We start from the raw sequence: 26,780 nt of genomic DNA on the forward strand, positions 1-26,780 counted from the left end.
TTGTGATAGTTCTTATATGATTCATTTTGTCATCATTTAACCCTATTATACTAGTTAAACATATTGAGTTGTATTCTCTCATTTTTTGATAATGACAAAACATCTCTCAAGAAGGTGACTTATAAGAGAGGTTAAGAAGAAAAATGATTGAAGTATACTCCTTTTTCTCCCATTTTGACATTATCAAAAAGAGGTAAAACAAATAATCACAAATGAAAGAAAGATGAAGCACAATGAGTAAAAAGGATGAAAATAACTTGTTTAAAATGAAAGGCGTGGGTTACTTGATAAAAACAAAAAAATAAACATTATAGGCACATTTAAGTAGGACATAAGATCATACTTCTCCCACATATGATAATATTTAGCTTTGAGATTAGTTCATTGAGCGAAAGTCTTTGTTGGCCTTCTTCATTTTTGTTGATGTAGAGCTTTGGATTTCTTTTTGCATTTCACATTCTTCAAGTTGATTTGTTTAATGATGTATTTTTCTATTGAGATATTTCTTATGTTATTTATTAAGATGATGATTTTTCGAAGTTGTCCATTCTTTGAATTTGTTTTTCCTCATCTTTATCTTCTAATAGATCTTTTTCTTATAATATATGCATAAACAAAAGCTTATACCTTTAGAATAGATATAGGGTTAGTTCATCAAAGGTATCGTGTAGGAGTTTTTATTTAGTTATGGTATTTTTAGAATTTTGAAAAAGTTTTAATGGAAAGAGTTTGTTCCCAGGTTTTAGAGACCTTGCATATAAAAGATTTATGTGATACTTTGTTATCTTTGTTACACAATTTACTTAGTATTAAATAAAATATGTTATAAATTTTCAACAATCACAACAACTCAAAGGTAATATTAGAACTCTTATTAATAGTCTCAAATCCAAAATATTTACCTTTGTTGCTGTCATGAGAAGAAAAGTTTCCTTTTTTAGAAAATAAGAGAGAATATTTATATCTTTGGTCATATGATTTGAACAACCACTATAAGTATTAAATTTTGAGTTCAAATTGTCAAACATATATACATCATAATTTATGTTTTATTTACCTTTGATACCTGACACTTTTTGGATTCTCTTGCGTCACTGGAATGCAGATGATCTCTATATTTAGAACTACGATCACAAAAGTAGGATGAAGAGGGAATATTTATCGATTTATTTTCATGATTTTCTCATATAAATGAGATGAAAAAAAGGCTTTTTTTTTACTTTTATGACTATTTTGGGTCGACCACCAGGGTTCATTCGTTTTAGAATCTTCACAATAGATATCAACTGCAAGTACATCAGACGATTCTCTATTTTTCACTTCTAACAAAAATCAAGTTCTTTATTTACACCTCTCTCTCTCTCTCTCTCTCTCTCTCTCTCTCTATATATATATATATATATATATATATATATATATATATATATATATATATATATATATATATATATATAGATATAGATATATATAGATAGAGAGAGAGAGAGAGAGAGAGAGAGAGAGAGAGAGAGAGAGAGAGAGAGAGAGAGAGAGAGAGAGAGAGAGAGAGAGAGAGAGAGAGAGAGAGAGAGAGAGAGAGAGAGAGAGAGAGCCAAATTGAGGTAACAAGTTTTAAATCAAATTTTTATTCCACTCTTATTCCTCACATATTGACTTCAGTGTTGGAGTGTTAACCTTGCAGGGGGCCCATTCCACTACGTCAGAAGTTATGATTCTCCATCACCGCCATACCAACATACATTCCTGGGTTCATAACAGAATAATGGTGTCGTATATGGTAACTGACTTCTGATTCCTACGATTTTCATAAATTTACACCCGCACTTCAACTTCATTGATTGCAATATGGTCAAATCAATAGAGCAAAAGCACTCTCAATCAAGCGAGGAGATCCACTATATCTTGATTCAATCAAACATAATCTCAATTTTGTTTCCTCGAATTTCCAAACCTTAAATTCTTACATTTATTGGTGATAGCTAGATCTAAGGTCACTCAATATGTCGCTGAGCGTGAAGCCGTTGTTACTACTCTAGTATCAAGTAGTTAACCACAACCCCCTCCTCCACAAACACCATAGATCCTATAACAGTTGTTTCGCTACATCCAGATCTGGTTCAAGCCTCGCAGTTAGTCAGATTATTCAAGTTACTCTGAGTGAGACTCTTTCACCACCTTCGATTATACAACCAGAAGCCTTGTCAAACCTCCATTCTCAATAAGCAAACCTCGATACATGATCAACAAGAAAACTTCAGTGTACAAGGTGCTAACAAATTATTAAATAACATGTTTAACATAGTTCGACAACAAAACTAGCATCTGCTTGAAGAGAAAATCCAACGCTTGGAAGAAATCCTTCATAACACTTCATCCCATAGAAATATCATCTAAGAGGTTACGTTAGGAACTACTCATGCTATCATCCCAAAACCAACTAGGGTGAAGAGAGACGAGGCCCCTTAGTCAAAGGATCAACGTAAGAGCAAGAAACTTCATACTGATCCCCGAAGCCTCAGGGGAGATCGGGAAGACACGTTCCTTCCCTGACTCGAGCAAAAAATTTCACAAAAATGATACATACGAAGCATCCGCTGTCAGTAAGAATCTTCGAGAGCAAGATCCCGAAGTCCATGGAGAAGCCACAAAATCTAAACGAATACGACGAAAAATGAGATCCTAACGAGCATGTACAACTCGTAAACGATCACCTTAGTTACTTCAACACAGATGATGCCTCCAAGTGCAAATATATGCATTAACCTCGATCGGGTTGGCCTGATTGTGCTTCAATGGTATGCCATACTGAAGCATCGACTCTTAGGGGAAATTATGTGAGGGGTTTTCTACGCAATTCACAATCCAGAAGTGACGACCGATAATTTTTTTTGCCCTGAACGGGGTCATCCAAGGGAATAACTATAGCTTGAGATCTTACATAGACCGACTCACACATGTCTCTATTGAGGTGGAAGAGGGCCAGTAAGGTTTTTAGTGTTAGATCTTTGATAATGGCTTTCTTAGAGACCATCAATTTGGGCAAAAGTTAGGGAAGAATAAAGTAAAATATGTCAAGGAAATGTTAACCCTATTTGAACCTTACATGCTCATGGGAGAGAAGTTGACCATGTGCTTCAACAACCCCGCCTATAAAGAGTCTCACTCCACTCACCATGTCGTAAAGGAGTCCCATCAGAGTCGAGATGACTCCTACTGATGTATGTTAGGAAAGTACGATAGGTACACCCCCTAAATGATTTCTCTAGAGAAAATTTATCAAGACTGTGCAAATACTGATTTTTGAAACAAAGGAATTTGACCTTATTACCCTTTCAAACCCAAGTGAATTTTGCATTGCTTACCTCCCTCCATAGCCAACACACCCTCCTGCGGTTGGACCCTAGGCAGTTTTTCAGGCCCATGATGTTTTTGGAGATGGATCCACTTCCATTGCTTTTGTTAGTTAATTGACGACATAGTATAGCTTAGTAGTATTAATTAGATTGAGTTGCGTTAATTAGTTAATATTAGAAATAATTAGTTAATATTAGAAATGATTAGGTATAATTAGAATGATTTTAGAATTTAACTTTGATTGTTAATTGTAGAGATTTGGTAATTGTTTTGGAATTTAATTGATTAAAACTCAAAATAACAAAGACATAATTGAAAGTGATAAAAGTTGATGAATTAAAATGAGAAAAATAAAATAAAGGGTCGGAGATTATTTTATATTAAAAAACGCTTGAAAATATATTTTGTTATTTTATATCGAGTCTTAGAAAAATTTCTATATTTTTCCATTAAAATTACATTAGTATTTCATTATTTTTTCTTTTTAAAAAAGATATTTTTTATTTATTTAAATACGTATTGTATCAATAACAAAAAAAGATGCAAAAACACTTGCACTTACGAAAACATAACTATTAATTCATTAATTAAATAAAAAATAAATTATTAATTGAAATGTACTGAAGTCAAATAGTAATTATCATAAACACATTGAACAAATGAGAGTGATTATTTTGATGAAGAGAATAAAGAAGATGAAGAATGGAGAAGACAAAGAGAATTAAGAGGGAAAAAATAGGAGAGATTGTGTATATCATATCTAATGGATGCACTTGTATAGGATTGGGTATTTGGGTAGTTAAACAATGCATTATACAATAAAACAAAAAATAAAATGATTAACCGATAACTCTTCCGTTTTTAATATATTAATTATTTTATTAATGAAAAACATATAAAATTATATAATTATATATTATATATTAAAATTAAATAATATGGTCGGGATCAGAAAATTCGCGGAACAGATGATACTTTCTCAATCCCTATTCTAAAGGATCATCGGATAACTTTTCCCTCCACCCCGTTCTCACATAAAAAAATCACCAACTTAAAAATTCTATATTCTTGTATATCGTCCGCTTTTGAATATTTTAACAATTTTATTCTTTAAAAAAACACTTATTTAGAACTATTTTAGCCAGGATAGTGTCATTTTGTTGGCTATTTGCCTTCGGCTCTCCACTCTATTCAAAAGCACCCATGGCCGACTGAATTTTATATTTGGATTTGGTAGTTTAACTTTTTCTAAGTGACTTTATTGAAAATTCTTGTTGTCTAATTACTAGCTTGTACTCTCAAGCATATTTTTTGGTATTTTGAAAAAGATTAATTTAACAATTTATATTATCTTTTAATAATCTATTATTATATTTTTGAATTAAAAAAATAACTTCAATTTAATGATATTAGAATAATGGAAATGTAATTATGTTAAGAAAATTCAATTGACAATTGTATATATACATGAGATATATATGAGTCCATATTCAAACCCGCAATATTCCTATTCTTAATGAAAATTTCAATACCAAACTATTTATAAAAAATATAGAGGAGATCCATTAGCTGTCTATCATGCCAATTTTTACACATTTATTGTGTTATCTTTGAATTTGATTCTAAAGCGTGATGTATGGATAATATTATTCTAATCCATGCCAACTACCAAGTTTAATCATTCATAGTTTTTGAAACAATAACATTTTCATGTAGGATCCTTTCTCACATAATTCAAAGTTTTAATATGAAACCCCTTTCAGTATTCTTCTCTTGAGAGCACTGACTTTGACCATTCTTAGGTAACATATTCCACTTATGAATGGAAGAGTTGAGGTATGTTTGTACCAAGATATACATACATAAAATTTTAACATGTTACTCTGTAACATTTTTAAGGCATATTAATATATCATATTATCAAACTAATTAATAATATACTAAATCACTATGACATCTGCTGAGAAATTTGGAATGCATAAAATTAAACTCGTGACTTGTGATATTTCATGGTATGTCACAATTTCATGTTTAAAGGTATAACTCATGACTAAATATACTAAACATATTTAAATAGCTAATTAATCTAGTAGTTATAAATTGATCCTAAGATTCCATGATTAAAGAGGGTCAAATCATTATATGCATATTTTGTTAGAAGTTTGGAGAGTATGCTAGTGTCAATTGACTACCTTGACATCACATATTTATCAAAAATATTTGTTAGGAAAGACTTTTTTGTTAATAGTCTGAGGAGCGCAATAGTGTCAATTGACTACCTTGACATCACATATTTCTCAAAAACACAATTCAACCGCTTTAACCATTAAGGATGTAATCGGTTTGATTTAAACCGATTTTTGGTCAAAACATTATCCGAAACGATGATTTTTCATCGATTTGATTTGGTTCGATTTTTAGTATCTTTTAAAATTGGAATCAAACCAAACTAACCGGTTTGGTTCGATTTAGTTGATCGGTTTACAACATTTTTTTCTAAATATTATATTCATCTATGTATTATTTGCTATTATGTTTTTCGATGTATTTTATACTATTATTTTTTCAAATAATACATTTCATATAATATATTTCATGCTGTACTTTTCAAATAACTTATAAGTTGTTCTTAATCCATACGAAACATTGACATAACTTTCATCACATTATGAAATAAGTTCGCTATCAAATAGAAAAGTTGACACTTGATATGAAAAAATTGGGAAGAGATTTGAAGACTTAACAAATAAACACAACAATAAAAACAAAGTTTCAATGCACATAAGTTAACATGTTTCACACCTCAAACACACATCAAAAATTCAATGGTAGCAAACTGTCAGAAAAGTAAATTGGTGAAAGCAAGTTTTAATGGCTTATTGTTTCTATTTTGTTCAAAGAAAAAAAATGTAAACAAAGATGAACTTGATAATGGGCTAAATAAAAGAATAAATAGATATTTATAGTTATCCGTTTGGTTTATCAGTTTGACGGTTCGTAAACACTAAAACCGAAAGTCGAATCAAACCACGTCGTTTTTATTGGTTTGGTCCTGTTTTTGTACCAACCCAAAAACAATCGGATTTTTTGTGTCTGATTTGGTTTGGATTATCAATTTTATTGTTTTTTCTCACTGGCTTCTTATTAGAGGGGAGTGCGGTAGTGTCAATTGGCTATTTTGACACCACATATTCATCCAAAACAATTTAATAGCCTAACCATAACTCTGAATCCACTTGTTAGGGAATATAGAGACCGTCAATGGACTAAAGATTTAGGATCCAACCATTTATCCACTCAAAAACTTATTAGGGAGTATATGAGACCTCTCTCTTATAAAATTTCTTAGTCAATATGGACTTGAATTCATCCTGCTTTTAACAACTTTATCGGATTAGTCAAGAAAACAAAATAACAAAATTTAACAGACAAGGAAACCATGTACCTAGACCTGCTTTGGCTTACTTAACTGCAATCTTCCACCCCCAAGAAGAAGAAAAAAGTCTCTTGTTGTGTTGCATGGCATAATATGAGCAAGTTCATAGTGGTCAAATATACATAATGCCTAATGGCTTGATTATCTCCAAATTCACAAGCCACTGAAACCTCCTAGAATAACCACTTGTTTGCCTGGTTTATAAACAATTTTTTTACCAAGAACCAATTCCAATCTATTCTAAAGTACCAGCACCCATCCAACCTTGTTAAGTTAACTCATTGTCTACTAACATAACAGCAGTAAGTTGTGTAGCTCGCTGTAAACTCGTACACGTCCACACAATCCCCGTGTACGGAATTGTACCTAGAGGCTAGAGCTCCAGATTCTTTGCCGCTAAACTAAAAATATTTCTCAAATCCTCCTTTACTGTATTATCTGCAAATATAAACTCAACAGCACTCTTTGATAGCTCAAACATCTCTTTCCTTCCAAGGCCTAGATAACATCCAAATCAACTAGTTAGCAACGTTTACTAGGCATTAGTTTACATTCTATCTAGTTCAAGAGTAAAGTGAAACTTACCGAATGAAGAAGCGGCAATTTTATATTCGTTGGAGAGACTGGTAGAGAACACACCTGAGTCATCAGTACACAGAACTACAGGATGTTTTGCTTTATACAAGTCCACTGCATCACAAAAAGCACGGCATTAAAGGACACTGACAATACAATGAGGCTCTTATATTAATTCTATCTTTATGATTTTCAATTTGAAAAGTAAACAAAATAACCTACCAAAATGATGAGCATCTATTGATGGAACGGACAATGTCCTAATGTTCGATGTCAAGCAAAGTTCAACCTGAATATGATGAAGATGGTAAAGATTTAGAATATATGGAACTTGTCGATTAATAAGTTGGGAACAGACAATATCATATGAAGCATTCAAATTCAAACATAGCCACAATTAGAAGCCCTAAAGGAATGATCAATAGAAGGGAGAGACATCATTGGTTTTCACTTCCACTTTGCCAGATCAAATAAAACTCAAATTTAACAAAAAAGATAGAGTTTGCAAATCCTACCGGAATTTTAGTGGACTTCAGCTTTTTCCAGTGTTCCTCCTCAAAGAAGCATGCATGTCCAATCCTCTCGGGAAGAAAGTCAAGCATATCATGTATCTCCCTTGAATTAGGTACCTAAAAAGCATTATAAGTCATAAAAACCAGCCAGGGAAACAACAATAGTAACAATTACAGGGAAAAACAAAAATCACCTCTCCACAGTGAAGAGTTACATAAAGACCTTGTCCTCGAGCAAATTTTAGCGCTGGCAAATATGTAACCCTGTAAATAATAACAGGAGATTTTGAGCTTAAGCATCAATATATGATATTTGAAACAAAATACTGCACTTGAATCCTAGATCAAGTTGATATACCATTCACCAACAGCGGGATTCCCAGAGAGGTCAATTCCAACAACCCCAAAATGCCTCATTTCCAGCGCAAGCATGACCTGCAGCAAAAAAAGCATATTATCCCTAGGAAGTAACAAAAAAGCCTATAAGCTGGCCCAAAATCAGTGTATTAAACTTACAGTCTCCATTGCTGCTTCTGTTGTCTCCCTACGATCAATGCTTAAGAGAAGCCTAACAAAGATTTTTTTCCTAGTATTTTCATTACATTTATCATTTATGGCTGAGATTGAAATAGGGTTTGAATGATTCTTTAGCTCCTCGCTGTGAGGAATAAAACACACATCAACTGAACTGATGGCTCTTAGACCTTCCAGAACAGCTTCAATATAAGAGCGTTTGCTCATTCCTTTGGCCTCATTTTTCTGCATGAAATTAACCAAATGTTTTCTTCACCAAATCCATGGAAACAAAAAAACACAAACCTACCAACTGAGATCCTTTAGTTACCTTTGGAGTAGTTCTCAACTCCACATACACAACGTTTTCTGACGCAAAATCTTCAATAACCTGCGTTTTGAATTTGCTAGCGTAAATGCAAAGGCAAAAATTCCAGATTAATAAAATACTGACAGTAAGCGCTAAGCAAGCAAACATACTTCTTTGGTAATTCTTGTAACAGTGGCATGATCAGTTGTAAGAATGTGGATTACGTCAAACAGCTTGAATACCTCGGATAATGAACGATCATCTATATTGACAAAACCACAATCAGCATTATAAGGATACCGGTACCAATTTTGGTTGTTGTATTGGGAATCACAGTATGTGTAGTAGCAATTGTATGGTTATAAAAAGAAATATCTGCATGGATACAACAACGTATTGGACCTGAACCTGAATACATGGATCCTTTTGGAATTCTTCAACATCTACCATACGGAACAAAACTACTATCCAAACAAAATCAATTAAATCTTTTCCTTAAGGTGCCATCAGTTACTTGGATAAGTCAACACCGTTACAATCTAATGTATTAAGTGCACGGATAGAAAGGGATATAAGGCTGGTCAGGTAGCTAGGGCAGGCGAGTTAAGTAGCAGTAGCAGAGTATAAGGATGTTGAGGATTCAAACTCCACTCCTAGCATAATACTAACATTTGAGGTTTCCAAAAAAAATGTACATGGATCTATAGTTTTCTTTGGTCTCCCACTATCTCTAGTTAATAGTTTTTGCTCTATCCTCTATCTAAACTATTATGAGTTGGTCAAAATAGTCTTTTGCATTGCTTGAGAATCAAATCTAAGGGTAGTTTATATACAACACCCATACATCTTAACCCAACAAGGCATCTTTTTTAAAGGGCAGAGCAGTGAGGATTCTCACACCAAAAATGGACAATACCTCATGGTCGCAGAGGCGCGGACTTGAGGTTGACCGGAACATTTACACCGTCTATAGGAACTCGAAGTTTGCACCGTGCCCCTTAGCCTCGACTGGTGCAACTTTTACGGATTGGCCAAAATAATCCCCACATTGCATGGGAATCGAGGCTATGGGTAATTTATATACAACATTCCCAATACACTTCCTCACGCTCAACACTTTTTTTGGGCTTGGTGCATGGATTTAATCTGTGGATCGTCCAAGGTTCCATCGATAGACTCTGATCCTATATTAGAGTTTGTCACTCTATATAAACTATTTCAAAGCAGATTTAGGTTTTTCCCAATAATTACTCTAATTTTTTTCTAAAAATCAAGGCCGGTAAGTACTGGCCAAATTAATTTGGAGTAAATAGACATTGTGATTCCTAAATGTACTGAAATTGCAAAAAGTTAAATTACAACAAGTACATTTCTTCTAGCCAGTACTAATTAATAGTAACAATTGGCATTGAAAAGAAGAAGAATAGAAAGGAAAATGGGCATACTTTTGAGGACAACATGCTCTACTTGGGAGAAATCTATGAGACCCTTGTCACCCAAACCTTTAGCAAGTTCTCTGGGAAAAGGAATTGAGAGTGAGTGTTGGAGAATGAGATTGAAAAAGCAAAAGAGGTGAATAGAAGACGGAAAAAAAACATACAGAAGGGTGGAGTCTCTAATGGATCCATTGAGGTGAGCATGGAGTTCTACCTTTGGCATTGACATACACCACTCCATTTCTGTCTTTCCGAAACGAGACGACTATTATTTGGGAGATTTTTGACCCCAACTCGTGTTTGTTTGATTTAAGGGATTTTTGGTCAGTCCCGCCACTAAAATGTAGGTTTAGTAGAATATGGATATTTTGTTTTATATATATAGAGAGAGAGAGAGACGGCAAGCTCACAAATATATGTGATGATTATTATTGATGTGCTTACGGAATGAATGCCTTATTAACCATGCTTTATGACATTGCCTTATTAACCATGCTTTATGACATTGACGACGTCCATGAGTTATGAGTTACTCGTAGGTGGCGCCAACATTTTTTAGACCAAAAGGTATGCCATTGTAGTAGTGGTAGTTGTCAGGATTTGACATGAACATCGTCTTTGGCGCATTTAGGGAGCCCATTATAATATAGTTGTACCTTGAATAGACATTCATGAAGCTTAACATGCGATAGCTCGAGGACCCATCAATCAGGCGATCAATATCAGATAAAGGATATGGGTCCTTAGGAAAGGCCATGTTGAGATCGATGAAGTCCACGCACATGTGCCAATTGTTTGCCACCTTCCTCACAAATACTGTGTTGGCTAGCCATGTTGGGTATTGTGTCTCCGTAATGAACCCAACATCGTATAGCTTGCCTACTTCTTCATCGATGGTGACTCTCTTCTCATCGCCAAATTTTCGCTTCCTCTGCGTCACTGGCTTGGTAGAAGGGTTGACAGAAAAATGGTGGCACACCACCCCGGTGTCTATTCTTGGTATGTCATAGGTATCCCAAGAAAACAAGTTAGCATTTCTGATAAATTGGTCGACTAACTCACGTTATTCTTCCTCAGTGAGAGAGGTACATATCTTTGTCACCTGGTGGGGTGAAGGGCTTATTTGTACTTTATTTAGGTCTTTTGTGTGCGCGAGCCTCTCATTGTCTTTGCCTAGTCTAGGATCACAACCATCACCATTTGCATCCAACGCCTCGGGGAGGGGGACGCCCACAAAGGCGAGCTCTTCCTCTTATGTCGCCAAGCTACTCTGATAACACTCTTGGGCTCTTTGTTGAACACCTTGAATAGCCCCAGCTTGCCCATTAGGTAGCGGGTACTTTAGAATCAGGTACCTGGTGGAAACAACAACCCCTAACACATTGATAGAGGGTCTTCCCAGAATGATGTTACAAGGAGATACAATGTCCAATATAAGATGATTGACTTTAATCATTTAGGAATCAGATCATATGCCACATGTTGTGCTTAAGGGCTACGTGGCCCCTTACTTGTACGTGTTCGCCTGATAAGCCTACTAACGATCACTAGAACACTGTGATGTTGCTAGAATCGAGCTAGAGTTTTTGGAAGGAATAACATAATTAGATGTCAAGTGAGCTTCCGGGGTCTATCTAAACCCACTGAGTTAAGTCCAACTGATTTCAAGCCATATCTAACCAACTCCAGACCTAAATCCAAACCTACCAAAGTTCCAAACCTCACTTCTATTTAAGGAATTCATCACTCACATTCTCACACCCTTGGCATTTTCTCGAATTTGCGCTCTCTCTATTGCAATCTCTCTTCCCTCACCCTACTCAAAGCTCTCTCTCCTATAAACTATTGAAGCTTCACATTGAAGCTTCAATCTGCTTGAGCTAAGCCACGACATTCTCATCTCACTGTTTCCTAGTTCAGAAGAAGAAGAAGAAGGAGGAGAAAGAGGAAGAAGAAGAGTTCGAATCAAGTTCAAGAACTCACCTGCTGAAGTTTCTAATCGTCTTCTCTGGTAAGTCCGTTTCTCCTCCGTGATGTTTTCTTACTTTGAGCGTAACGGAGCGTAACATCTAGGATAGGGAGTGAAATCCCCATAGTAGTAGGGATCAATTCGTGTCAGGCGCTATTTAATTTGAGATCATACAGTTAGGGTTCTTCCACGTTCATGTTCGATTCAACTGATCCCATGTTTGTTTCCCAAATCCATTACCATATTCATGCTTAGCATACCTGGTTCTAAGTGTTTGCAGCAATTTTGGTAAAACAAAGAGTGTTCACAAGATGTTACATGTGATGTCTTAACATAAGATATCTATGTACCTGCTGAAGTTTAAAATCATAGTTATGCAGGATTGTTTCAAGATGTCATACATGATGTCATGACATCTGATATTTTGTACCTGCTGGAAATTATAAATGGAATTATGCAGGATTGTTCCAGGATGTCAGACCCGATGTCATGACATCCTGTACACAGAACATTCAGGGTGAATGTTATGTGTTATGTGATTGCGCATTTAATGATAATCTATATATGATTGAAGATCTAATTTGCAGGCGCATTCAATCATTGATTACAACCTGATTTACTTATTTCCAAGGAGATCTAATCAGTTGTTATGAGAAGATTTAATTGGAAAATAGTTTTAGGGTTTTCAAGATGTCCAAGCCCAGCTGAAAGCTTCTATAAAAAGGGACTTGGAAAACCTGATTTCATACACAACCAAAACTGAGCGAAATATTGAGAGAATATAAGGGTTTGTGTCTTGTTTAGTCGTGAGACTTGTAAGCCATTCAATTCATCCATAGATGATTGAATTGGTCTGATTTGTGAGTTGTAATTTGTCACTCTAAGCTTGTAAGCAAGAGTGTGTGTCTACTTGATCAAAGCTGTTAAGCAAGAAGTGTGTGTCTACTTGATTGAAGCTGTTAAGTAAGATCAAGTGTGTGTTATTGAAAAGTGTCTTCTTTTCACAAGGAATTGTTGTTTAAAATTACAGGTGTGATTGAGGGGGAGTGAGTGGGTTCTCATATCTAAGAGTGCTTAGGTAGAAATTGCACGGGTAGAGATTAGGTGAGAAAGACTGTAACTTGTTGAAGTGTACTGAGAGTCTTTGAACTGATTCTATTTAGTGGATTTCCTTCATGGCTTGGTAGCCCCCAAACGTAGGTGAGTTGCACCGAACTGGGTTAACAGTTGCTTGTGTCTCTTGCATTACCATTCTTTATCTTTATCCTGTTTGTGTTACTCAAATATTAGTGTCGTATTACCTTCGACATCTCATATATGATACCAAAATTTCTATTGGTATCAAAGCAGGCATCCTGCTCTGGTTCTGAGTGAGATCTATGGACAATACTTTCTGGTACTATGGAGAGAGATAGAGGATCTGTTCACAGGCCACCAATTTTGGATGGATCTAACTATGAATATTGGAAACCTCGAATGGTAGCTTTCTTAAAATCTCTGGATAATAAGGCTTTGAAGGTTGTGTTAACAGGATGGGTACATCCAGTAATTACTAAGGAAGGAGAAGCCACAACTGACAAGAAGCCTGAAGAACAATGGTCCAAGGAAGAGGATGATCTAGCCCTTGGAATTTCTAAAGCATTGAATGCCATATTCAATGGAGTAGACAATAATATCTTCAGGTTGGTAAACAACTATGAGGTGGCTAAAGATACTTGGGACATTCTCAAAACCACTCATGAAGGCACCTCTAGAGTTAAAATGTCTAGACTATAACTGCTCACCTCCAAGTTTGAAATTTTAAGGATGAAAGAAGATGAAAATATTCATGAATTTCATATGAGTATTCTTGAAATTTCCAATTCCTCGGGAGCCCTGGGAGAGAAGATGTCAGATGAAAAATTGGTAAGAAAAATACTCAGGTCACTCCCTAAGAGATTTGCTATGAAGGTGACAGCCATAGAAGAGTCTCAAGACGTCTCCAACATGAGAGTTGATGAGCTAATTGGTTCCCTCCAAACATTTGAGATGGGAATGAATGATGGATCTGAAAGGAAAACCAAAAGCATAGCCTTCATGTCAAACACAGAGGAGGAAAATAGTCAGGATGTTGATGAGGATCTGGCAAATGATGTAGCAATGCTCGGAAGACAGTTCAACAAATTGTTGAAAAAGATGTGTAGCGGGGTATTCGTTACCATTAGAGATATTGACTAAATCCAAGGTAAACCATACAAGTCGAGTCGCCACCACACTTCTATTTATCCAAAGGAATGGTTAGAAAGCGAACAAAAACCTAAAAGTTTTAACAAAAAACTAGTAAAAGAAACAGAGATCTGGGTAAGGGGGTTGGTTATGCGATGGGAAGGTGTTAGGCACCCAAAATATCCTAGGTACTCCTAGGGAGCCCTTTTCATACTTGTGAAGGTTGTTATTTTGTGAAAATTTATTTGTGCAAACATGATTGAAGAGATGAGAAGAGAATATACAAGTTTATTTACATTTTTGTTTGGATGGATAAACCCATTGCCTAAGTACCATCTTACAAAAGATTAGGATCAAAACCTCGTAGTTCGGGGTAAAAATCTCAAAATGAGTTGGTGAATTGATTGGTCCAAAAGCCTTAAGGTCTTTTATTATCAAAGGGAGAAAACTCAACCAAACCACAAATCCACCATGTGAGGATAGCTTCAACATGCTAGTGAGGGGTTAACCCTATAATAAGCATGGAAGACTCATTGTCCATCACTAAGGATATAGGTGAGTATTACATCTACCACAAGGATAACTCAAACCTAATAGCTAAAGGTTATGGAAAATTTGATTAAGAAGGTGGCCATTGGAACCACAAAAGACATTTGAATGTGTTATATTTACAAATTAGAAGTATATATAAAAATGGTCAAAGTAGATTAAAAGGTTCAATTCAAAATAAGTATTATGAAAAGGAGGTTTGGAAATCAAAAGCATAATGCTTAGGTTTCTAATGTTTGAAAACAATAGTTAAATGTTTGCACAAAAGTTTTGGCTTGGGTTAGAGTGGAGAGAAGAAGAAGAATGGCTAAAGTCCTAAGGAAAATAAAAAGGTGAGGGATAAGAAGTGAAACCACACTAGGAGTTCCTCTCTTGAGATCATATTGATGATCCAAGTAGCTCCCATCCTTTGGAATAAGCAACCACAAAGTATAAGCAATCAAACAAGTCTCATAAGAGATCCTCAATGTGTCTTGTATCTTCCACTTGAATGAACATGGTAATGATCCTCCAATTAAGCTCAAATGGGGACTCCTAGCACAAAAGCACACACATCAAAAAGTTCTATGAAGCAAATCAAGAATGGACAAGAGTGAGTTTAGAGATTGGGTCCTTCTAATCCATCTTCAACATTAAGGTTTATTTTACTCCAATTTTGCATAAGGAAGGTCCTAGAATCTAAGTCCAATTCTTTGCATTTGGTCCACAACAATCAAAACAAAAACACAAGCAAAATAATATATACACAATTATGTGCTCAAGTGAGCAAAAGGCAAATGGCATTAACATAAACATGTGCTCAAGTGAGCAAAGAGAAAATCAAATGGATAATATGTGCAAGAATAGTAAATTGCATAAAAGTAAATTGCATAAAGTAAAGGTTAATTGTTAATAGTTAGTGTGCCATAAGGCAAATTTAGCGCTATGTTAAGCAATCGTAATTGGACTTATGTAGAAGTCACAACTATCTGAGGTTGGTCAATAATAATGTAGGCAACAAACACAAGTTAGGAGTCTTGATTAGTGAACCAAGTCCCAACAACTTGCCATGCCCAAAAGGAGAAGAGGATTGATCTTGTATTGGTTTAAGCCTTATGCATGATTTAAAAGACAACCTATCCTTAATGCAAAGCCATTCACTTGATCAATTGATCAAGATGAATTAGATTTGAACCAAGAAAGGTTAAATCCCTCTAATCAATGCTAACTTATCAACCTTCAACTCATTGATCAAAAAGAAAAAAGGAGAAGAAGGAGAAGAAGAGGTTGAATAAGAGAAAATGAAAATGACAAAATTAAAGTGCATTAAATGAAACCTCATGTACCAATCCTCATATGTTGACCAATAACATTAAAAGTCAAGGTCAAACAATCAAAAACAGAAGTGAGATGAAGATTCGAAGTCAAGAAAAGAATAAAAATATTTTTGGCATTTTTTAATATTAAAAATAAACTTGAATTAAAATAAATGGAAAGGTCAAACTTCAAAATCACTTCAAATCAACCTTGAAAGGTCCAAGTGATTTATCCTAAGTTCAACAAGGTCAAAGAAAGTTTGACAAAAAATTTCAGCATTTTTGAAAGTCAGAAACTAATTTTAATCAATTAAAAATGAATAAAAACAACCTAATTGAACTAAAATCTCAAATAAATCTCAAATCAATTCAAAAATTGATGAGAATATTTTTCATAGATCCATCATCATTCAAATAGGTTAGGAAAATATTTTTGCATTTTTTGAATATCAAAAACTATTTAAAATGAATTAAAAATAACCAGAAAAAAGAAAATTCATAAAAAATATCAAATGACAAAATAAAAAATATTAAAAATTAGAAATAGAAACTAGAATTTATTTAGGAAATAATGCAATTGGTCCCATATTTTTTAGATAAAAAATGAGAGAGATATTAATTTTTGAAAATAATTGAAATTAAAGAAAATAAAATGAAAATAAAACAGAAAATAGAAATTGGAAAAAGCGTGGACCGTCTGATCTAAGCTCATTAATTGAGTTGGCAAATCATGAGGCCAAGAAGCGCGCACCTATGGTGATCCACGGTCAATGCACGCGTATGGGAAAGAATTAAAAGTCATAACAATGAAGGGACGGGATCAAATCTGGAGAATGGATCCAACGGCCAGGATTTAAACTGGCAATGATGAAGCCACCGGAGCCACCGTCTTCTCCGGTGAGCTTCCCAGATTCCGGCCAAGTTGTAGAAAATAAAAAGGCAACCAAAACGTGCGATCTATACATCAATAGAAAGCTGGAATGATGTACATCATCCCTATACCATCCATTTTCATTCTAGATCTCTATGATTTGAGAAATCAGAAGTTGAAAATTCTGGTGTTCATCATGAACTCAATGAATTGCAAAAATTAAAAGCATAAACATGATGCCTCCATTGAGAGGACTTCAGCCAACACAAAATCACAGCCAATAGGTCAAAGGATGAAGAGAATCGAAGCAAATACCAGTTGGAGTTCAAGTTTGAGTTCTGGTGATTTGAGCTTGAAACCTTGCTTGCTTTATCAAAACAGAAGTTCAATGGAGTGTGGAGTGAAGGTCTAGAAGCATTAGATCTATGAAAACAACCAGATGAAGTTGAATTCAAGATCTGAATTTTTTTGAAGAAAATGCAATTGCTTCTTTAGTGATGGTTAGGGAACGATTTCAGCAGCATTTCAGGTTGAAATTTTTTCTTCAAATGGAGGGAATGAAGCATGTATTTATAGCTGAATTGGCAAGGGAAGTGTGAAGGAAACCGTGTGCATGAATTTGGATATCACTTGCATGGGCTTGCATGATCATTCACAAGGCCCAAAAGCAATGCCAAATGAACTCTGAGCAATGACCAAAGGGAAATGGACGTGTAATTTGCCTTGCAATAGCTTGCATTTCAAGATTCAATGTGAATTTCACAATTGGTCACAAATATTCAGCTCTTCGAAAGTCACTCATGAAAAATCCAAATATAAGCATATGAGTAATGGTTGGAAAGGTATTTGTATAAGGAACAAATGTCATGTTGATCAAAATTTCATTTGGGCCTTGGAAATTAGTGAAATTTGAGCTTGAAGGGTGATGTGCAAAACATGTCAAGGCAAGGTTTCTAAAATTGGCCAACTTTCAAGCCCTTCTGTTTTGTTGATGAATGCTCCAAATGGAAAAACCTCCAACATAAAAGTTGTAGATATTTTAAATAAACTCAAAATGGACTTAAGTTTTGCATCATTTGGATTTTTGATGAAGAAGTTATGGGCACTTGAAGTTGGACTTTTTTGACTTTTAATGCATTTGGTCAAAAAGGACCTATAATGTCTTGCATTATCACATGTATTTCCTTTGAGATTTTGAAATTTTGTCCAACATAAAATTTGAATTAGACATCTTAAGATTTCCAATTCATTTGATCGCACCTCAAATCATAAAAAATGAGTGAGTTATGTCCTTGGGAAGTTGGCCTAAAATTATTGTTTCAGTCAAAATGACCTATAATGTATTGGAATGGCAGATGGTTTTCCAAGCTTCAAATCAAATTTTGATGAACATGAAAGTTGTTCATATTGTCCTTAAGAACATATTTGCTTTTTGAACCATCTCCATTTGACCAACACATCAAAATTTAGGTCTCAGTGCATTCCACAATAGTCAGATGAATTGATTGATCAACTTTTCAAGTCCACAACTCATACGTTGATGAATTGATGATTGAGGATACTCAAATGAGTTCAAATATGCATGAAATGAAGAATTAAAGAACTTCCCTTGATTATATTTGACCATGGGCTGAGGTTGCTTCATGAGCAAGACATTGTGATGCACAGATGAATTAAGGCTTCTTTAAAAAACAAGACCTCAAACCCTTGACTTGCTTGGATCAAACATGATAAATTGAGATGCTAGAGAGGCATATTTGATGGATGAGAGCCTTGGAAACCATTACCATGCTTGCTTTCACCTCTTCTTGACCATGTCATTGTACCAATGATCTCCTAGAAGCTTTTGACCTTGTGATTGCTCAAGCTACAACCAAAAGATGTTAGTGACATATTTTTGTGCTTTTGGTTAGTAAACAAAATGAGAAAAGCAATGGTATATAATTCAAGCATGCTTGGGGATCTCAAACCACTCACAAGGAGTCCCACCTAAAGGCAAAGGGAACCAAGATGCTCAATGATCCTTGAGGCTATGCAATTGCAATGTTATGATGCCATGAGGGATCTTAGGGACAAAATTGGGGTCTTACAAGATGGATGTAAGATCTAAGGCTAATGTCAAGAACATCTCATCTGACATCAGTAAATCCAACAATGCTAGAAGAAGAACAAGGTTTGATGATAAGTCCAAAGAAGGAAAAGAAGTGTAGTGCTATGAATGTGATGGGTATGGACACATTAGAACTGAATGTGGAACCTACCTCAAGAAGCAGAAGATGAGTCTTGCTGCCACCTGGTCTGATGAGAGTGAAACAGAGGAAGCTGCAAATCTTGTGATTGTATTGACATGAAGATGAGGTTCTGATGAAGAGTCAAGTGATGATGAAGTAACCTTTGAAGAGTTGGCCACTACTTACAGAAAGTTGTGTCACAAAAGTGCAGAGGTGTGTAAACAGGTTGAAAGCCAGAAGAAGGTAATAACTCAACTTGAGAATGAGAAGGAAGAAAACTTGGAAACTATCTCCAAATTAAAAACAGAAGGAGTGGTTCTGAATGCCAAGCTAGATGAAAGTCAACAAGTTGAGAGCCAGAAGAAAGTGATAGTACAGCTGGAGAATGAGAAGGCAGAACATGTGAAAACCATCTCCAAATTAAGAAGTGAAGCTATGTTCTTGAATTCTAAACTAGAAGAGCTGACCAAGTATGTTAGAATGTTAAACAATGGATCTGACTCCTTAGACAAGATTCTCCAAACTGGACAAATAACAGGAGACAAATCTGGCATTGGGTATAATGAATCTAGGGTTTAGTGCAGTTACACTGGTTGCAAACCTAAATCCAAACCTAAGTGCAGCCATATTAAAAGCAAACCTGAGATGTCACATCATATGTCACGACATCAGAAGGAAAGACAATAGAAAGGGAAATACCAAAGATGGATGTGCCATTACTGTGGAAAATTTGGCCACCAGAAGTCCTTCTGCTATAAGCTGTATGGTTATCCTAGCCCTGTTCATCATCAGACTCACTACCAACCAAGACCCAAACATCACAGGCTTGTCAACAAGAAGCAATGGGTTCCTAAGACTAATGTTACAAGTCTAATAGCTCACACTCCCTTCAGAGGTTCAGCCAAAGAAGATTGGTATTTTGACAGTGGGTGCTCTAGATACATGATTGGAAACAAAGACCTGCTAACTAGCCTTCATCCTCATGCCATAAGCTATGTGACTTTTGGTGATGGAGCAAAGGGATATGTAAGCTTGATTGCCCTGGAGTTCCTAAACTTGACAAGGTCCTACTTGTTAAGGGCTTAACTGCAAATCTAATAAGCATTAGTCAACTATGTGACCAAGGTCTAAATGTTAACTTCACTAAAGCTGAATGTCTGATTACTAACAAAGTAAGTGAAGTGATCATGAAAGGAGTCAGGACCAAAGACAACTGTTACATGTGGAGCTCTCAAATTGGTTATTCCTCAAAGTGTACCTCAGTCAAAGAAAAAGGGATAAAAGTGATCATATCTGCTAGAGGAACTCCCAAATTGAAGTTTGATGAAAGACAAGTCCGTGAGAAATGTCATACAAGGATGTCACACCAGGAACTCAGACTTGACATCACATCCAAAGGAGAAAAGGTCATGGTGGCTCAAATAGATAGGAGGGTGGATCAGATGGTTGAACATGTTGCTAGTCATATGCAGTCTGAAGTTGGAAAGAACCTTGTTGGACTTGAGCTACAAGTCAAACAGATGGAAGGGTCTATGTGTCTATCTTAAAGCAAATGTGCCAAGACCAATGTGAAGAAGATTGGGATGGAGAGTGAAAGGACACCTGTTCCTTTGAAAGATAAAAATGGTGTTTGTGCTATATATCAAGCTGAATATATAGCAGCTGGAAGTAGCTGCTCTCAATAGGGTTGGTTGAATATAATGTTGATTGAACACAATGTCACACACGATGTCATGACATTGTACTATGACAACCTGAGTGCTACAACTATGTCCAAAAATCATATTCAGCACAAATGGACTAAGCACTTTGATTCTTGTCATCACTTCATTAGAGAATTTGTGGAGGACAAAATCACAGCACTAAAGCATGAAATGCAATTAGCTGACAAATTTGCAAGGGTTTTGAATGATAATCAGTTTTTAAGAGGGAAATTGGGGATTTGGATTCTTGTGAAGTTATAACAATTAAAATGGAGTGGAAAAGGTAATAAAAATATTGTCTGCCCATTTAAAAGAAAGAGCCACATTAATGATAAATCATTACCTACTATTGGAACTAGTATCTATGCCATTTCCATACGCTACCTCCACACTACCATTTCCATCTTCATCCAACTTCTTAGAAAACCTCTGCTAGGGCAAAGAGATTTTTTCCAAAAGTCTAACAAAATGTCACAACATCCTTCATCATCAGGATCAAAACCCACTCACAAAGGAAGGACTCCCTCCATGGAGTTTTTGGATGAAGATATTCTGGAGGTTATCCCCCTCTCTGTTATTCCAGGCGACGTCCCTGGCCCTTCTTCCACAGCTGGAAGTAACCAAGGTAACATTCCTGAAAAATCTCCTCATAAAGATGACACGCACTTCACTGATCGTACCATTAGAAACCTAGTTACTAGGATTCTGAATGAAGGGCATGCAGTCAAGGGTGTTTCTACCCCTCTGTCTAGAAGGGACCCCTCTCCTGAGGTGGAACCCCAAGCTGAGAAAGATGATGATTCATCTAGATCAGAGAAGGAAGTGGCTGCTGAGGGATTATGTTCTCTAGGTAAAACCTTACCTAGTAAGAAACCTGCAGATGTGTCTCATGAAACTGCTGAGAATGTTATTGATCTGGAGGAAGAAAGTTCTGAGGAAGAAGATGACACATTGGTCTATCTTGTGAAACCAAGTGTAGCAAAGAAACTAAGGACTAGAAAAGGGAAGACTGTGGCTGAAATGAGGACAGCAAGAAGAGTGAAAAAGGTTGCTGGTGTAGGACCCTCCAAATCATGGAGTAAAGTTGAGGTTAGGAAGAGGAAGGTAAAAGAGAGTTCTGACTCTGAAGAAGATGTCGAAGACAATGTCCCAGATATCTCCCCTGCTAAAAGGCAGGCTGTTAAAAAGTCCCCAGGCAAAGTTGCAGCTTGCACTTAGATAACATCTTTTTCCATCTAGAAGATGAGGTTGCCAAGTGGAAGTTTGTCATTCAAATGAGGGTTTCTGTTGAAAGGGAGCTGGGAAATGAGACTGTAGAGGTGAAGGAAGTCATGGAATTGATTAAGGCTGCTGGACTGATGAAGATTGTGGTTGCTCTACCCCAATGTTATGAGGGGTTAGTAAAAGAGTTTGTTATGAATATCCCTGAGGATATTTCTGAAAAGAGTAGAAAGGAATCATGCAAGGTTTTTGTAAGAGGTAGATGTATGAGATTCTCCCCAACCATAATCAACAAGTTCCTAGGGAGAGGAACTGAAGGACGTATGGATTTAGAGGCTATAGACAATGAAGTCTGTAGGACTATTACTGTTGGCCAAGTCAAGGAGTGGCCTAGTAAGAATCACCTATCAGTTGACAAGCTAACTGTCAAATATGCCATCTTACATAAGATTGGTTCAGCCAACTGGGTGCCTACTAATCATATCTCAACCATCTCTATTGGTCTTGGAAGAAGCATTCATGCTATTGGAATCAGGATAAACTTTGACTTTGGAAGGTTTATGTTTGATCAAATTGTCAGACATGCCTCCACTAATGCAGTGAAGCTGCCCATTGCCTTTCCATATATCATTTGTGGGATTATCTTGAGCCAGCAACCAGGCATTCTCAACACAAGTGATATTCCTAGCAGAAGAAAGCTTCCACTACCCATTCACTACAAGTTGTTTGAAGGAAGCCATGTCAATGATGTTGTCATGACATCTGCAAGAAAGGAGCCTGCCTCTCAAGGTAGCTTGATTGATTAATTAAAGGAAACTTGCAAGGAGCTGGATAATGGTATTAGGGTTGCCAAGGCAAGGAAAGAGGCTTTGGAGGTTCTTATTAATATCTTAGAGAAGGAAAAGATGGAGAAGGCTGGTGAGACCAAGGATTCAGATGCCAATACCTCAAGTGAGAGGTCCAATGCTCAATCTACTGGCAGCTCTGATTCTGAAGGTGAAGATGATACTTCTTCCTTAGACTGAGTGGTAACGGTTCCCCCTGAACTGAAGACTGTGTGAGTTGTGATGAAGACTGAGTTGGTTTGGCTGTTGCGTGTGTTGTTATGAAGACTGGCCCCCTGCTGTTTTGATGCTGAAGAATTTGTTTTTTTATGTTGAAATGTGTGTAATTTGTGGCAGTCCTTACTGATGCCTTTATGTAATATTTGGGCTCTTAATGAGTTCCATGGATTTCTAATTATCTCAGCCATCATAGTTGTGTATAATTATGGTTTGTATCTCCTAACAATTATGTTTTAACATTTTATATGTTATGACATCTGTTGTGACATTCTCTGCTAGGCTGATTGACATTTATTTTGTCTAATTGGCCACCTTTGGTCAATTTTGACTAAAAAGGGGGAGAAATGACTATATGGAGCTGTGTGGAGATGTATGTGGAAGCTGTGTGGAGATGTATGTGCTGGTGTAGCTGAACAGGTGAGCAGTTATTATTGAAGGAGATGTGTTTTGTAAGACAGAATGATGTTCTGTTTACAGATGTTGGAGGAGATGTCTGATGTGGTGCACAAGTGATGTTGAAGCAGAAGTCAGAAGGTGATTATGACTGTTACAGGTGCTGTGGTTACAAGTGCTACTATTATCAAAGGAGATGTTTGTGTTGCACAGATTTAGGGGGAGAAGAAGTACCCTTGTGCATTTGTATGTTTTACTAGTCGCTTCTATAGCTAGTAATTTTGTGTTTGCTTCTGCTGCTGTTTAAACCGTTATTTAACTGCTGATAGTTTTTCTTGTGAACAAAAAGGACAGATATATGTTTTAGCCAAAATTTGCCAAAGGGGGAGTTTGTTGGTTCTAAGTGTTGGCAACAATTTTGGTAAAACAAAGAGTGTTCACAAGATGTTACATGTGATGTCTTAACATAAGATATCTATGTACCTATTGGAGTTTAAAATCATAGTTATGCAGGATTGTTTTAGGATGTCATACACGATGTCATGACATCTGATATTTTGTACCTGCTGGAAATTATAAATGGAATTATGCAGGATTGTTCCAGGATGTCAGACCCGATGTCATGACATCCTGTACACAGAACATTCAGGGTGAATGTTATGTGTTATGTGATTGCGCATTTAATGGAAATCTATGTATGATTGAAGATCTGATTTGCAGGCGCATTCAATCATTGATTACAACCTGATTTACTTATTTTCCAAGGAGATCTAACCAGCTGTTATGAGAAGATTTAATTGGAAAATAGTTTCAGGGTTTTCAAGATGTCCAAGCCCAGCTGAAAGCTTCTATAAAAAGGGACTTGGAAAACCTGATTTGATACACAACCAATACTGAGCGAAATATTGAGAGAGTATAAGGGTTTGTGTCTTGTTTAGTCGTGAGACTTGTAAGCCATTCAATTCATCCATAGATGATTGAATTAGTCAGATTTGTGGGTTGTAATCTGTCACTCTAAGCTTGTAAGCAAGAGTGTGTGTCTACTTGATCAAAGCTGTTAAGCAAGATCGAGTGTGTGTCTACTTGATTAAAGATGTTAAGCAAGATCAAGTGTGTGTCTACTTGATTGAAGTTGTTAAGTAAGATCAAGTGTGTGTTATTGAAAAGTGTCTTCTTTTCACAAGGAATTGTTGTTTAAAATCACAAGTGTGATTGGGGGGGAGTGAGTGGGTTCTCATATCTAAGAGTGCTTAGGTAGAAATTACATGGGTAGAGATTAGGTGAGAAAGACTGTAACTTGTTGAAGTGTACTGAGAGTCTTTGAACTGATTCTATTTAGTGGATTTCCTTCCTGGCTTGGTAGCCCCCAGACGTAGGTGAGTTGCACCGAACTGGGTTAACAATTGCTTATGTCTCTTGCATTACCATTCTTTATCTTTATCATGTTTGTGTTACTCAGATATTAGTGTCATGACATTATCTTCGACATCTCATATCTGATACCAGAATTTCAGCATACATTTATGCATCCAGTGGTGGTAATAGTTTAGTTATAGGCCACTGCCGACTCTAGTGAGAGAGTGAGCGCGCATAGGAAGCCAATTTAAATTTGTTGACTTAGACAAGTGAATAGAGGCGAGGGTGATTGGGCTTAATTCGTTTAGGCCCATTGATTTCCTTTTCATACCTTGCTAATTGCTAGCACACCCCCAATGAGTATCAAAAGAAATGGAAATTGGGCTTAGCCAAGCCCATTGGCATCTCTGTTGTTTCACATACATTACTAGCGTACACCCCCCATGAACGAATGAAATGTCATTTGGGCTTGGACGCATCCCAGGTGTATTTTTTGTTTCACACCCCACCTCCATTTTTGGAATTTTGCTTCCTGTACCAAAAATTGGTTTGGGCTCACTTGCAGCCCATTAGGTTATTTCAGTCTGCACCTTCATCTCCAATTCATACCTCCTAGTTAATTGTTTTTTTTTCTTTTTCTTTTCTTAATTGTTTTTTTACAATTTCTAATTGGATTAATTAGGATAGTATTAGATTAATTATGTTGATAATTGACAATTAGGAATTTAATCTTGATTTTAGGATATTAGGATTTGATTAGGGCTTTTAATTAGGATTTAATTAGGACTTTTAATTAGAATTTTAATTAGAATTTTAATTAGGACTTTGATTAGATTTCAATTAGCCTTTAATTGAACTTAGAACAATATCATTTTTAACATTAGGACTTAATCAACTTTAGGCCACGGTTAAAATTTGACATATTTTACAAATGACCATTTTGCCCTTATGGGCTTGGTTTTGTTATTTTAGTGATAAAATGACATGATCCCATTAGGATTAGAATTTGACATTAGGAACTAGTCTTTTCCTTACAATTGTAGGTTCCCTTAGGACTTATACATAGAGTTTTTAATCAATATTTTGACCAATATGTACATGCTCCCTTAGGACCTCTAACTTAGAATTTACAATAAACTTTAATCAATCAATGCATGATCCCTTAGGATAGTTTCTAACAATCACTAACTTCTAGAGTAGAATTAACCTAATTCCCTAAAACCAAAATAAAACCCATGATTAAATTGATCGAAAAAAATTTTGATTGATTAAATCCTTTGAACTTGTACAATCCCACAGTCTAGATTGAGTGACCAAAAGACCCCTGGTCACTTAAAAAGACTTTTCTTCCAAGCTGTGGAGCTCAAGGCCTCAAGATAAGATCTTCAATCAAGGAATCCTCAGTCATACCAAGCAACTGATTATTCAAGTACGTCAAAGGTGGAAACTACAAAAACTTGTTAAATCAAAGTTAGAATCGTGTGGCATGAGCCTTAAGCAATAGAGAAGGAGTGGGACTAGAGTATTCCTACCCTCATTCTGAGTATATTTGGGTATGGGACGTATGACCCTGCGCTCATCGTACTCACCTCTATTCATAAACTTTAGCACGATTCTAATCATACGTATCCTCACAAAGCAAAAACAACAAAGCAAGGACTACATCAACAACTTATCAATCATGAATCAAGTTGTACGATACGAGCCGTAAGTAATGGAGAAGGAGTGAAACTGGAGTATTCCTACCCCCATTCTGAGTATCTTTGGGTATGAGACGTATGACCCA

General features: G+C 35.9%; 1 protein-coding gene across 1 annotated transcript; it reads right to left on the bottom strand.

Moving 5' to 3' along the window:
• Positions 1–6,847: 6,847 nt before the first annotated feature.
• Positions 6,848–10,525, bottom strand: LOC127138382 (N6-mAMP deaminase). Its single transcript, XM_051064818.1, has 11 exons — positions 10,302–10,525; positions 10,147–10,217; positions 8,872–8,963; positions 8,723–8,782; positions 8,395–8,637; positions 8,237–8,313; positions 8,073–8,142; positions 7,882–7,995; positions 7,589–7,655; positions 7,376–7,480; positions 6,848–7,288 (listed from the first exon to the last, which is right to left on the bottom strand). The coding sequence occupies exons 1-11, from the start codon at positions 10,376–10,378 to the stop codon at positions 7,164–7,166; spliced, it is 1,101 nt and encodes a 366-aa protein (XP_050920775.1). The 5' UTR covers positions 10,379–10,525; the 3' UTR covers positions 6,848–7,163.
• Positions 10,526–26,780: the final 16,255 nt, after the last annotated feature.

Source organism: Lathyrus oleraceus, chromosome 4 (assembly GCF_024323335.1).
Source record: "Lathyrus oleraceus cultivar Zhongwan6 chromosome 4, CAAS_Psat_ZW6_1.0, whole genome shotgun sequence".
Taxonomy (NCBI): Eukaryota; Viridiplantae; Streptophyta; class Magnoliopsida; order Fabales; family Fabaceae; genus Lathyrus; species Lathyrus oleraceus.

Excerpts from the sequence above, each read along its gene's own strand:
- LOC127138382 (XM_051064818.1), bottom strand. The coding sequence starts at position 10,378 with ATGGAGTGGTGTATGTCAATGCCAAAGGTAGAACTCCATGCTCACCTC. Across the intron at positions 7,996-8,072 it reads TAACTCTTCACTGTGGAGAG|GTACCTAATTCAAGGGAGAT; the intron begins GTGATTTTTGTT and ends AATGCTTTTTAG. Across the intron at positions 7,656-7,881 it reads TGAAGTCCACTAAAATTCCG|GTTGAACTTTGCTTGACATC; the intron begins GTAGGATTTGCA and ends CATCATATTCAG.